Genomic DNA, 14,700 nt, shown 5'->3' with positions numbered 1-14,700 from the left:
CAAACCTCAGCAGGGAGCCTGTGGTTTGGAAACAGTCAAGAGCCTCTCTCCACCTCTGAGGAGAAGCCCAGTGGGTTACTGAGCTAGGCTCTCAGCACCAGGATGCCTCCTCCTTCTCAGCCTGCATGACCCTCCCCTGGCCCAGTGTCCAGCACAGCCCCTCTGAGCAACTGGGGCCTGGCAGGGAGGCACGCTCCTTTTCTTGGCTGCCCAGGGATATGTCTGTCGAGGGGCTTCCTTCCAGAACTTGTTTCTGTTGAAAGAGAGGCATCCAGGCAGCCTGGAAGCCTTTGCACAGTCAGAGAGGGAAGGATGGTCCCAGTAAGGCTAGAAAGGACCCCCTCAGCAAAGCCTGATGACCCCGGAGCTGTCCCTTAGGTACTCAGATACATTTATGCAATGAATACATTTTAACATTTACCCCAGGTCTCTTGAGTTTTTCCTACTTACAACTACAAATTGGTGAAATAAAGGCCCTGCCAATTTTGGGGTCCAGGCAAGCAGTGGGCCCTCCAGGGCCCCCAGGAAGGGCTCCCATAAATTGTGCGAGCAGTGCTCTCCTGGCTCTGTTGGGCTGTGGAGTTTCCTAGGCTCCCTGGTGTAGAATCTATCCGTCAGATGGAGGGGACCAATTAAATGCCCGAAGGGGCGCTAATAGCCAAAGCCAGCGGACTGTGACAGCTCCGAGCAGCCGACATCGATGCCTCTTCCTCTCACGGACCTTGGCCCCAAGAGGATGGGGCTTCCTGAGCTGTGCCCGCAGCAGGTGGAGCAACCCCCCTCCCTCCGCCCCAATGCCCACCATGCCTCCCAGCCTCTGCCCTTCCCAGGCTCACTTACCAGGTTCTATCAGTGGGAGTCGGTCAGTCAAAGGGTATGGAGACAGAGAAGGAGCCGGAAAGGTACCGAGAGGAGGAAGGAATCAGAGAGAACGTGGTGAGGTCTGAGATCAGAGTAAGGGAGAGGGGCTGAGATGGACCCTGGGCCACACCTGCTCCAGAGGAAAGGCCCCCTCTGCAAGTGATGGGCCACGGCCTCTGGGGGTGCCAAGGAGGGGTGGGTGTGTGGGGGTGTGCACCCAGGTGCCGGGGTGGGGGAGGTCAGCGCAGCCCCACACCCGGGGAGGGGGGACACAGGGGAAGACGGCACAAAGTTGGGAGGGGCTGGGCTACTGTCTCCCTGAGCTGCCTCCCTCCTCACTGAGAGGGAGGTGGGAGGGTCCTCCCCAGAGACGACGACACCCCGATCTTTAGTATCTTTCCCCAGGAAATCCATGAGCATACAAGCACTGTGATCTCTGGCTTGCCTCTTCCACACACACAGTGGTGTGCTTCCACTTAAAACCACGTTCTGAAGCTTGATCCACAAGTGTACAAAGAGCTGACAATACCAACAACCACCACAGAGCACATGGTCACTGGACACCAGCGAACTCTCTGCCAGAATGACCAAGGAACCACCCTCTGTAGCCGTGGCGGGACGTGGGAGCCCGAGGCGCAGCCCAGCCCTGGGGCAGTGCAAAGCCACGTCAGAGCAGGCGCACTGCACCGGTGCTCAGGCGCCAGGGGGCTTCGGCAGCTTTTCCTCACCCGTTACTCTGTGCGAGCTTCTTCCCGTGGGCCACATGATGGACATGAAGGAACACTGGAGCTTGGGAACGCCTCCAGAAGAAATGGAACTCACAGAAGTGGGCAAGCAGCAGAGTGAGGATAAGAAGAGCCCGGCGCCCAGGCCGGGGTGCCTTCCAGACCAAGGGAAGCAGAGTTGGGGCCTGACGTGGGCGTCCCCCAAATGCAGCTCCTGGGTATAGAGGGGCACGTTCTGGAATTTCAGCCAGCAGTATGAGTGGACTGAGCAAACCGAGATGGCATTGCTGAGCACTCCAGGGCCGAATCTAAGAGAACGCCAGTGGAAGTGGCTGCCCTGAGAGGGGTTGTCTTAGGAATGAAGGGAAAATGGATTCCAGGTAGAGAAAGTGGCTTTAGACACGAAGTTCTTGGGCCTCAGTGTGTATTAGAATCACCTGGAGGCTTGGTAAAGTACAGATTGCTGTCCTCCCTCCTCCAGGAATATCTGATTCAGTGGGTCTGGGGCGGGGGTGGCCATGAGGTGGGGACAGGGGGAGGGTCGTGAATTTGCATTTCTTACAAGTTGCAGGTGATGCTCATGCCTCTGCTGCTGGTCTGAGCCCACCATTTGAGAACGACTGGTCTAAACAAAGGCGTGGACAGGGGAATGAATACTTAATAATGAGGCAGACAAGCGAGATGACTGCAAAGGGTTTACGTATGGAAACTGGGGAGCCTGTTGGGGTATCAGGGGATTGTGTCTCTCCTGGAGGCCCACCGCAGGGACTATCTGGGGGACTCTGGCCTTGCGTCCATGCACAGTGGGGAAACCAGGGTTAAAAAAGGAAGATGAACTTGGCGGCCATGTGCAAATCACACCAGCGCAGCCGTCCTTACCTGGCTGCACGTCAGAACTGCCAGTGGAGCTAGAGAAGAAACACAGACGCCCAGGGCCACTGAGTCAGACTCTCTCAGGGGTGGGGCCCAGGAAGCTGCATTTTTTGAGGGTCTTTAGGGAACCAGGCTGCACAGTCAGGGAGGACCTCAGGCATGACAGGGAGGGCGGCCTGGAGCACCCGCAGGGATCCAGAAGGGTGAGCAGGGCAGCGTGGAGTGGTAGTTGCCTACGAGCCACACATCAAAACCGCTGGGGGAGATTTAAAGTACCCCCACGGCTAGGCTGCACTCCAGACCAAGGAGATCAGACTTGGGCTGAAGGAGAGGAGACATCAGGATCTTGTCCTGCTCTCAGGTTACTCACTCCAACGTGCACCCAAGGAGGAGAATTACTCAGAGAGAGAGAGAGCAGCGGTTCTCCCCGTGCGCTGCGGGAACCAGTGGCATCACCTAGAAACTTGTCAGAAACGCACAATCTGGGGTCACGCTCAGAAGCTCTGGGGGTGGGGCCTAGCACTATTTTAGCAGGCTCTCCAGGGGTTCTGATACATGCTGATGTTTGAGAATCAGCTGAACAGAGCAAGGCTGGTGGCAGGGTGCAGAGCAAGTCAGAACAGTGAGAAGACTGACCAGCGAGATGTGGTGGATGAGAGGCTGGAGAGAGGATGGAGTGGGGCTGAGACCATGGCACACAGACAGAGGGGCCGAGGGGACACCTGGGAGGGTGGTGCTGAGCGCAGGGTAGATGCAGAGCCAGCACCTGGCTGGGATTCCTGCCCCCATCCCCCAGGGCTTCCTGGCCCCTTCAGATGAGATCTCTGGGTCTCAAGAAATGAGATCTCTCCCTTCCCTTGATCTGCCACCAGGGGCTGGAAGTGCACTAGGTTTGATCCTGCAGCTGTCAGGACCGCTCATATGGCTGTCCTGAGACCCGAGGACCCCTCTGGCTAAATTCTCTCAAATGCTCAGCCTGCCCCTCCCAGAATCTGCCAAGGGGGATTTGGCTTGTGACTCTCAGCCCCTTGGGATGTGTATATGGGATTCTTACCTGGTATGCTAAGTGGGTGCAAAGTGGGTGCAAACCCATATGAATTGCAGCCCTTGGCCCAGAGCCTTCAAGAACAGCCACTTCCATACACCAAGCCCCAACCATGTGCTTCCCATACCTTAACCAGAATCTTCACAACATCTCACTGACATCAGCATCGGTCCATCCCTTTTTACAGAGAGGGAAACTGAAGCCAGAGAGGGTAACTTGTTCAAGATGCACAGCTTGGGTCAGTACTGACTCAAAGAGTCTAAGCCCCTCACCACCTTGCTCTCCTGGTCTCCTGCATATCACTCCCTCTCCAAAACACTCTCCTCATGGGTGCAAAGAACTGGTATCAGATGGCACTGGAGAACCCTTTCTGTATTCAGTAAATGCCAGTGAGGCCCAAGGGCCAAAGCACACCTCTCCCAAGATGAGGGAGAAGGTGGAGGGGAGGGAAGTCAGATGGCAGAGGGTACGCCCGCTCCTCCCAGTCCTGGCTGGGTCTCCTCCACGCCCTTGCTCCTTGCTTGCTGCCAGGCTACTTGATGAGGCAGGGAAGGAGGGAGGTGGGGAGAGGCAAGAGGCCCTCTTGGAGCTGTCGAGGGGCAATTTTGTTGGGAGGGAAGATAAAGAGAAACATCAAAAGGAGTCCCAGTGTGTGTGGAGAGGAGCCCGGTGGATTAAATTCTTTTCCAGCTGGGAGAGGCGATGAGAAGGCTGATAGCCGGCAGCCGCGGGTCCCAGAGCCGAGCTGCAGCGCCTGCCCTCCCCGCACCAGGCTGGGGAGCCGCCTGGCTGCCCGTGGGGCTGCGACAGTTCGGCTTTATTTATTTATTGGAGGGAGAAGGACGCATGAAATCACTCCTCACTCCCCCAACCCCGTGCAGCAAGCTATGATTTGCTTTGCTCCTGGTGACTGAAGTCTTGCCACCCCCCGTGGAGGGCAGCACGCCAGCCCCTGGTCCAAGTTATCAGCTGCTGCCAGAAGGGGCTGCCTCCCCCTGCCTAGCCACACTGACCTTCCCCCTGCCTCCTGGAAGTGGAGGGCTGGCCTTGAGAGCGGTCAGAGCAGACATTGCCCAGCAAGGACGCCCTTGCCTCACCTCTTTGCAGCTACCACAGCTAACATTGGCTCCATGATGGACCCAACGTTGTTTTCAACTATGTATTGAGAGTTTATTGCAACTATTAGCTCACTGAGTGTTCACAACAACCCTGGCAGAGGCTGGGGTGGGATTCACACTGGCTGACAGCTGCCATATGCAGGGCCCTTCCCTCCTCCTGGGGAGCAGATTCTGCCCTGTCAGGCTACTATGCCTGCTTGGGGCTGTCCTGTGTGCTCTCGGAACCTGCACCTGACTTCTCTCTGGATGTGGCTTCCCGCAGTCATCCCCTGGTACTTCTCCCCTCGACGGGTGACCCTGTGCCCCCAAGGAGGAAGGCCTGACCTAGCCCCCAGGCTCCTTCACCCCTCCGACTCTTGCTGGGCTCTCCCCACCCTGAGGCACTTCCCTGCTGATGGCGGCACCAGTGTGCCCCTTGGACATGCTCATCTCCCTCTGCTGTTGTTCAGGGTTGTAGCCGGGATGGTGATCCAGTGGTGTAATGTAGTGGGAGAAGGGTTCAGAGTTGGGAAAACAGGCTCTGTTGCTTCCTAGCTATGTGACCTTCTACTACTGGAGCCTCAGTTTCTTCATCTGTGAAGTGGGAAGAATAAAGCATAACCCATAAGATTAAGCAGCAGTGTTGTCTGTCTGCCTCACCAGGTTTTGGTGGGTGACTTTGGATTATGTTTTCTTGCCTAAGAAAGGAGTCTCCCTAATGGCAGGAGCCTTGTGTGTATTTTTCCTTTGAAACCAAATGCTAGGGGGCCCTCATCCATCCTATGAGCCACAAGGTGTCCTGGAGGGGACCTTAGTTTCTTCCAGAAGAAGAGGAAGGACTAGGGTCACATGCCTGCAGGGGGGACTAGTGACTTCGAAATGTTGTGAATCACAATGAGGAAGGGCCAGTGACCACTCCAAAGGCACAGAGAGAGCTCTGTGAGCTGGGGGTACACTGTGAGGTGGGCATGGGGCTGGAGATCTGGAGTGTGGAGATGGGCCCACGGAGTCAGTGCCACCCTCACAGAAGCCCTGTTCAAAACTTGGGCCAGCCAGAGACGAGCCCTCTGACCAGTGATTCCAGGGTGTGAGGCCCTAAACTTCAATGGTGGCTTTGGAGTTAGACCTGAGTCCAGATACAGATAATACCCTTTCCAGTTGTGTGATTTTTTTTTGCACAGTTTCACCTCCTTGAGCCTCAACTTTCTCATCTGCAAAGTGGGAAGAATAAAACCTACCTGATAGAGCTATTATGGGTGAGCTGCAAAATCTTAGTAAAGTGCTTGGGATGGAGTAAATGCTCAACAAAGGAGAGTGGTTATTATTGTTCTAGAAGGGAAGGGGGGTACTCCTGGGGTGGGGCTGATTTCTAGACCTTGGTTTGGCCAGGAATGACGGTAGCAGGCAGAGAAGGACAAAGGCTTGGATGTAAGCAAGGGGCCCTAGGCCTCCCTCCCTCCTCTACTATGCCCTGTTGTCTAATCCATGCTATTGAGCGACAGAAAATCAAAGTCCACAGAAGATGTATTCTTTATCACTGCTTTGTCCATCCTTTCACTTAATTAACTCCAGTCAGACATGCCAGAGTAAACTTGGCAGGGGGTTTGCCTCTCCTCACCCCTTCACCTCAAAATTTGTTGCTTCTCCCTCTAGTCTCCACATTTAAGGGGGACACCAAGTTGCTCTGGCCCCACCTGCCCACTGGGGGCAGCTATCCCAGGCCCACTGCACAGGCAGCCCGCTGTGAAGTCAGAGTCCCGGGGATGATGGGGAGAAGCCCTGTGCTGTCACTGCCTCCACCCACTAACTCTGCCTCAATCCCCAGGGACCGTCCAAGTTTCAGAGTCTAGGAGAACTGATGCTGGCACCTCCACGGTAGTTTCTGGGTAAACAGCCACCTTCCGTTTCCTTGTGTCCCTCCCACTCAGGGGCCCAGCAAAGCCCACACCCGTCACATGGTGGGAACTCAGCTCTGCTGTGTTTTTCTCTTCTGCATTCCAGGCTTGCCTGGCTCAGAATCTCAGCTTTTCTTCCCTGGGAGTGGGCCACCACTTAGGCCTGAATCAGAGATGCTGAGTACTGTCCCTAGTTGACCAGTTGTCCCAGTTGGCCTTGGCCTGAGAGGGTTCCCAGGATGCAGCAGAGTGAAGGACAGACCTCGTTTCAGGCTCTCAGACCACCTATACCCCTTTCCCAAATTTCTGTGTGGTTTGGACCCTTGAGCATCGTGAGCCTGAGGTCAGGAAAACCAAGGATCTGAGGTTTTCTCTAGATCTGCTGTTCCTCTCTGGGGCAGGCCCTTTGGTCTCTCTGGACCTAAGTTTTCTGATCTGCAAAATGGGAAGCATGGACCGGGTAATTTTCCAAGGTACTGTTATGATAATTCACCTTCTGTGCTCTTTCAAATTGCTTTTCGCTCTTCTCCTGCTCACTCTGTCCACTCCTTTCTCTCCTCTTCCCTCCCTCTCCACTATTTCTCTCTTCTTTTTCTATCCCTCTTCTTCCTGCTTTCCTCCCCTCCCCTCTCACCTTCTCCTTTTCATTTTCTCCCTCTCTGCTTTACCTTCTACCTCCAGCTCTTCTTCCTTCCCTCCTCCTCCTCCTCCTCCTCCTCGGTTCCTCTCTCCAGCAGATCCCACCCTCTTCTCCCCAGGTTATCTGTTGAATTCCACACACGCCTGCACAGACGGGATCAATCCGAGGCTGCCTTGCCTTCAGCTTATCTCTGCTCCAAATGATTGATTTTCCCTCTTTAAGAGTAATTTGCTGGTGAATTCCATGTATTGCAAAAACCCATGTGAAATCTAATTCAATCCGATTGGCAGCTGGCACTTTGGAGAAAGAATACTAGAGAGCTGTCAGTTCCATTGCTAGCAGATGTGTGTATTATTCATCTACAGAAGAGGGCGCGAGGTGGGCAGGTGCTCCTCACCTGCACATATACACCTCTCTCTCTCTCTAGAGGGAACTGTCTGTCAGTCCTACAGCCAGTCCCAGCACTTCTGGGAGATGAATTATACACAGTGTGCACTGGGTCCTTGCATTAAAGTAAATGAGGGACAGACACTTTCAAGTTCTGTTTTCCTAATTTGCAGCCCATTACTCTAGTGCACTATTATGGGGATCTCACACTTCCGAAGCCCAGCTACACCTGATGGCCTCTTTCCTTGCCCCTGTCCCCACCCCTCCTGTCCCTAGGCACTGAGTCCCAACTCCAGTGACCCAGCAAAGCCCATGTCACAGAGTGGGAGCTCAGCTCTGCTGTTTCCTTCTCTTCTGTGTTCCAGGCTTGTCTGGTTCAGAGCCTTGGGGTGGGTCCCCTCTCAAGTCTGTATCAGAGATGATGGGCACTGCCCCTCGTTGACCAGCTGTCCCAGTCTGTCTGGGACTAAGAGTGTTCCAGGATGCTGGTTTAAGGTGCTATAACCTTGGCAATCTCAGAAAAATGAGGTCAATTGGTTCCCCACTCTATGAGGAGAGTCTGAGAGTCCAGCAGGGGCTCCACTGGCACCACTGCTCAGGTGCAGCATCCACTGGGTGTGGAAAACAAGGAGTCTAAGCATCTAGTTCTAGCCACACCGGCCCTTGAGTCCCACAGGTGCTCCACAAAGTCTGGGCTCACTTTAGAGGCTCAAGCCCCCAAGCAGCTCACACCAGGAGTTGGTCCTTGCCAATGAGGACGGGTGCACTGCTGACTGGCAGCCCTTGCTCAGCCCTGGTGTCTGTGGATCACAGGTGCCACTGGTGTCCATTGGATGCAGCAAAGCTAACTGTACCAGCCCCAGAGACGGAACCAGCCACTCTGACCTCTATGTCCCAGGCAAATGGTCATTTCTGCTGGGATCCAAATCTTTATTTAGGCTGCCCTGGACCTCTAGGGGCCTGAACAATCAGCCCAGTGGGCACTTATTGAAACAAACTGGCTTCAGGGGGTACTGGTCGGGATGACTAGGCTCCCCTTAACAGTGCCTGTGGGTGTGGCCGAACAGCAAGCTTTACGTGGAAGGGACCTTTCCAGGCCCACACATGCAGGGGACTGCTGTCCAGGCTGGAGGTACTGGATTGGTGCCTTGAATGTAAAGGGGAGAGGGACCAAGTGAGATTCATGACACCTGAGCTCTGAATTCCAGAACAATATGCTCCACCCGACAAGATCCCAAGGAATCCAGGCCATGCCCGCACCCCCCATCCTTTCCTCACTCCCTCCCTCCTGCACGGGACCCTGTTTGAAAGCACCCGCCCTCAGTGGAGAGCTTGAAGAGTCCATGTGGCCCGGCCTGCCAGCATGGCAGCCACTTTTCTAATAAAAAGGTCTGCTGTTCTGATCAGAATCTGACAACTTGGACCTCACTCGCATACCTGGCTTTAACTCCCTTTCCACTCTACCAGTAAACTCTGCACCAGAGTTTTGGCTGGGGTTGGGGCAGTGCGCTAAAGGGTAAGTGTACTCAGAGGTGCAGGGAGAACAGGCCAAAATACAGGATAAAAGGGTGTGCATCCCAGTCTGCCCCAAGGCCAGAATCGCCCTGCCCCACCTCGGGGCACCTTCCGCAGAAGGTCATGGGGCCTCCTGGGCAGGGCGGCAGCAGGAGGAGGATGAGCCTCGCTGGAGCTGGCAGAGGGGGGCTGTCCTCAGCTTCAGAGCAGGGAGGGGCAGGGTGTAGAGCTGGCAGTGGGCCTTGCACTGAGCAGCTGCCTGGCTCTGTCGATTTACCATGCTAAAACTATTTCCCTGTTCCCACAGAGAGAGAAATGTGGCAAGGCAAAGAAATCTAAACGCCTTATGGAAATCAGGAGGGGGACTCTGCCTGCTGCTAATCACACCACTTTATATTCCTCTGCTTCTCCAATAGTCAGCCCACCTTCAGCACGCCTCTGGGTGGCAGGGAGTGGGGCTGAGAGGGATCCCATTGCCTCAAGAGGCTTGGGGTGCGGTGCGGTGGGTAGAACTCAAGATTGTTTAGAGGCCATGACCCTGGGTGTCTTGGGAGCTGGAAGGGAGTGGGTGAATTCATCTTCCTGCTCCGAGCCCTCTGCCCAGGTGGACTGCCCAGCCTTGGGGCCCCTTCCCTCAGAACAGAGGCACCATAAGTGCCCTATGGGAAGGGTCTTGGGCTGGAACAGGACACTGGGCTCTAGGCAGATGGGTGACCATGCCTGATAACAGTGTTACTCAACTTCCCCGGGGCATCCTGAAGTTAAACCCAGGCACAGCTCAGGTTTGCAAAGAACACTGTCTCTATGACCCATGCCATGCCTTTCCAGGCACACAGGTATTGGACACATAGTAATTGTGGTTAAACAGACAAAGCAATATAGGCATGAGTGAATGAGCTGCATGGTATATCTGTGAATACATGGTGTGAGGAAAAAAATCTGAAAATTGAGTCTCTAACACAAAGACTCAGAGAGCAGGTGAGGGTGATGGAGGGACTTCAGATAAAGAACTAAGTTCAGGGAAAGATGAAACCAGGAGTCTGGCCATGCCCAGTGGAGTGGTGGCAGATGGTGGCAGCTGCCATCTTTTCTTCCATCTAGCCTCTGCCCTGGCCTGCCCTCTGAGCTTCTGCCACTTCCATCCCTGGGATTCTAAACCCGAGCCTCACTCCAGCCCTCACCTTTTGCACAGATCCCACATCTAGCCCTCATCCATTAGTGCTATCTGCCATCACCCTTGGTCTCTAACCTCTTTCTCCTTCTGTCCAGATTAACCAACCTAAAGATGAATCAGCTCTGAGGGTATCACTTGCACTCAAGAACTGTCAATGGCTCCCACCTGCCTACTGAATCAGGTTCAGACTCACTGTGGCACTCATGGCCCTCCAGCCTACCTTTCTCGCTTTATAGGAAGGTGGTATTGCATATGTGTGGAATTAAATGACAGTGGTGGGAAGGACGGTGCTGAGTGTAAAAGTCCGCCAATAGTGTTATTTACGTTGGTGCTTTTCACATCATCTTTTTTGGGAGGATGAAGGTGGAAAAGTCTTCAATGATATAAATTTTTATAAACTGTATAATGAACATGCAGTGGCATTGGCATCTGGGGGCACAGAGTTCTATAAACTTTCGAATGTATAGCTTGGCCTTCCCCCATCACAGCCAGGCCAGGGACGCCCGCCTCGCCCCAGACCCCCGGGTGCTCCTTCTGTCCAGTCACCCTCTCCTACCCCAAACCCCTGGGAATCAGTAATGGGGTCTCTGCCACTAGAGTGTTGCCTTGTGAGAATGTCATAGAATCATTCGGAAGCAGCCTTTGAGGCTGGCTGCTTTTGCTCAGCAGAATGCCTTGGGAAATTCATCTGACTTTCACTTCACTTCGGTAGCCTGTGTATTTAAGCACACTCCCGTTCCTGTAGGAGTTAGCATATCTGCCCGGACTGTGGAGCTAGGGGAGGAAGCCCTGCATCCCTCTAAGAGGCGGGCCATCCCGGTGTACTGGGGAGAGCTTTGAAGGTGGACTCAAGAAGATGGTTAAGCGGATTAAAAAGAAAAAACCAAAGCCTGGTGGGCTTGCTCAGTAAATGTTAGTGGATCTGGGCATTCCCTAATGAGGGTAATTAAGAGTCCTTATGCTGAAAACAGTAAAGTAAACACAGATACACATGCTAATTGGGGACTACTAGTAGATGCTCAGGCAGCCGCCTCCTCCCTCTCCACTCCACTGCCTCAATCGTTCTCCCGTCCTTCAGCGCTCCTCTTGGTCCTCCTCCTCCCTCAGGGCGGTTCCTTTTCAGTGTCTCTGCCGGTTCATCCTCATCTCCCCTAACTCTGAGGTGCCCTCCGGCTGCTTGGCCCCCAACCCTGCTCTCTAGTCTATCTGTATCCCTTTCCTAGGTAGACCCATGACTTTAACTATGATTCAGACTCTGGCAATGCTCCTGTTTCCTACTTGGCTTCCTGGCACTTCTATTTGAATATCTAACAAGCAGGTCAAACCTAATGTGTTGAAGGTTAACCTACAGCTTCTGCCTTCTCCTTACCAAAGCTACTGCTTTGCCATCTCAGGAAGTAAGACTCTAGGTTCCTAACTGCTCAAAGAGCTTCTGCGGTCATTCTCAGTTCAGTTCAGTGGCTCAGTTGGGTCCAACTCTTTACGACCCCAGGGACTGCAGCATGCCAGGCCTCCCTGCCCATCACCAACTCCCGGAGCTTATTCAAACTCATGTCTATTGAGTCGGTGATGCCATCCAACCACCTCATCCTCTCTCGCCCCCTTCTCCTCCCACCTTCAATCTTTCCCAGCATCAGGATCTTTTCAAATGAGTCAGCTCTTTGCATCAGGTGGCCAAAGTATTGGAGTTTCAGCTTCAACATCAGTCCTTCCAATGAATATTCAGGATTGATCTCCTTTAGGATGGACTGGTTGGATCTCCTTGCAGTCCAAGAGAGTCTCAAGAATCTTCTCCAACACCACTGTTTAAAAGCATCAATTCTTCAGCGCTCAGCTTTCTTTGTAGTCCAGTGACCCTCACTCCCTCCTCCACCCCAGCAAACCCTCTCCCTTCAAATCAGGCCCTGGAGCTGAACACTCCCTACACCTGCACACATCTTACTGCCCTTCCCTCCTAGGAATGGCCCTGCTCTGCTCTGTCTATGAACCCAGGCAGCCAGCACATTCTTACAGTTTTTGAATTGAGATACAGTTCATCACTTTAGTCATTTTAATGTGTGCAGTTCAGCGGTTTTGAGTATAATTCGCGATACTGTACAACTACCACCTATAGTTCTGAAATATTTTCATCACCCCAAAAGGAAACCTGGTATAAGCAATCCCTCTTCATTTCCTTGCCCTCAGCCCCTGCGACCACTAATGTGCCTTTTGTCCCTACGGACTTGCCTATTCTAGACACTTCATGGAAAAGGAATCACCCACAAGGTGACTTTTTGCGTCTGGCTTCTTCCACCTAGCATCCTGTTTTCTAGGTTCTGTGTTACATCGTAGATGTAACATTACTGTAACAGCTCTACAATATTTCACTGTATATCACATTTGTTTGTCCACTCATCAGGTGCTGGGCATTTGGGCTGTTTTCAGTCTGTCCTCTTGAAAAACTTTAGTCAGATCAAGTCTCTCATTCGCTGCTCACTGCCTTCCTGCTGAGCCCTGACAAGAGCCAGGCCTGTCCGCCTCCTCCCCTACCCACGGGCCTCCTCAACCTGCAGCCACACTCCTGCTCCCGCAGCCACCGCGCCAGCTGCTCCCTCTGCTGGGAATGCTCTTCCTCCAAACATCCACAAAGCTCGCCCCACTTCACTGAGGCCTCTCCACACACATCGTCCTATTGCAGAGACTTCCTCAGACCCCTTCTCCTCCTCGGCACTCCCTCAGGCCCCTCACTCTGCTGTCTTTTTCTCCATGGCTCCTGTCACCACTTGACGTATAATAACATAGATCGATTTGTTTCTTTAGTCTTCTACTGCCCGAGGCCTGGACTTCGGCTGTGTGCTCACTTATGAACAGGGCCTGGAAAAGCACGCGGGACGCAGTAGGTGTTCAACAAATGCTTGCTGAATAAATGAACAGATGACCAATTCCTGCCTTCCACTCAATGCGGGAGCTGCTCTGGGGCATCCCTCTCCTGCCCTGGGCCTGGGTGCCCAGTGCACAGCAAGCTTCGCTAGCCGTTGTGTGTGTTGGCCCTGCTCTGTGACCCCATGTGGAAGGTTCCTCTCTGAGCCCGCTGAGCTCAGGTAAGAAGAGCAGAGTGACATCTGCCTGCTGACCCCAGGCTCTGGGCCCTCATCAGGACAGAAGAGAGGAAACATGCTCTGCCCTGTGGCAGAACATCTTTCCAAGCTGGCACATGTGCATTTGGCAACACTCATCTCAAAAACTTCTCTCACTTCCAATTCCTTTGTCAAATCCACTGGGGACACTAAGGCCTAGAGAGGAAGGAGGAAATGTCCCCCCCAGGCCCTCACCGACACTGACGATACAGCCACGAAGCCCTGCCTGGCACTGAAGGCCTCCTACCCTCTCCCACCCCGCTCCGGCACCATCCTCCCCTCTCAGGGGACAGACGAGAGCAGGGGAGGAGGCTCCCGGCCTCACCGCAGTGCCCTCTGGGCCCTGCACTCCCTGCGCCTGCTGACAAGGACGTTTCCCAGCCCATGGTCACGGTGACGGGGAGGGACACCAGCCATCGCGCCCAGCCACACTGTGCTCACCCCTACCCTTCAAGTCGGGGGTGAACAAGACAACCACCAACTGCTATTGCGGCCCTGATGGGGGCTGGCGAATGAGGCAGGCGGGGGAGGGTGGGAGTTAGAAACCACGATTTGGAGTGAGGCTGGGCTCAGCAGGGCCCATGGTGAAGGGGCACCAGAGTGGGCATGACGCAGCCAAGGAGCGATGGAGACAGGATGAAGGTTGTTAGTTCTGCTTCTGATCTGGGTGGGGGTCTTCAGGGAGGCCAGCTGCTGCTTTTAGGCAGCACGACTTTGAGGATAAAATGATACTTTCCAAGGGGAGGTGTGGGTGTGGAGAAGGGAGCTGAGTAGGAGAGGAGCAGTCCCCCAGGTCCAACACGGATGATGACCTCCAGCGGCTGGCGGGGACTTCAGAGCCACAGGTACTGGGGTGGCGAGGAGTGAGGTATGGGTGCCGGCACTGCTTCACACCACCCGCCAAGGCTGAGGGGCCTGGTGTAAATAGCATGCTAATTAGATTTACGGTAAGACTAAATTAGGAGGTGTCTGAATCATGCTGAGGACACCCTCTGGTCCTGGGAGAGGCTAGAGCTGCTTGCTGGAAGGAATCACACCACAGGATGCGGCTACGCACAGAAAAATCCTAATAATCATCGTCATCATAATAAGAACCTCAGCCAAGGCAACTGGGGAGAAATTAATGGGAAAAAGCACTAATGGGGCCGCCCTGCTCCCCCTGGCTTCCCTTTCAGAGTGGCTTTGCTTTGAAGTCAACAGATGTTTTCCTGGAGAGCCTCAATCTTGAGAGAGGAACCCGAGGAATGTGCACTGAAGCTATGACATGGCGGAGGTCGTGCGGACGGACCCCTGCCCACAGCCAGGGCAGAGGCGGCGTTCACCCAGGTCCCAGCCATGCTGACTGTGCTTTGTGGGGATGCTTAACCCCTGC

General features: G+C 54.1%; 1 protein-coding gene across 1 annotated transcript in view; it reads right to left on the bottom strand.

The window, feature by feature from the left end:
* The window catches only part of CDH23 (cadherin related 23), a 437,615-nt gene that overhangs the window by 181,096 nt on the left and 241,819 nt on the right, over positions 1-14,700 (bottom strand). The window contains exon 12 of the mRNA XM_065922525.1: positions 841-846. Within this exon, the coding sequence (XP_065778597.1) occupies positions 841-846 (6 nt within the window). The remainder of the gene's footprint in view (positions 1-840; positions 847-14,700) is intronic.

This window comes from Muntiacus reevesi, chromosome 2 (genome assembly GCF_963930625.1).
Source record: "Muntiacus reevesi chromosome 2, mMunRee1.1, whole genome shotgun sequence".
In the NCBI taxonomy this organism is placed as follows: domain Eukaryota; kingdom Metazoa; phylum Chordata; class Mammalia; order Artiodactyla; family Cervidae; genus Muntiacus; species Muntiacus reevesi.
Note: the sequence above shows the minus strand (reverse complement) of the source record. Positions and strands in the feature narration are given on the sequence as shown.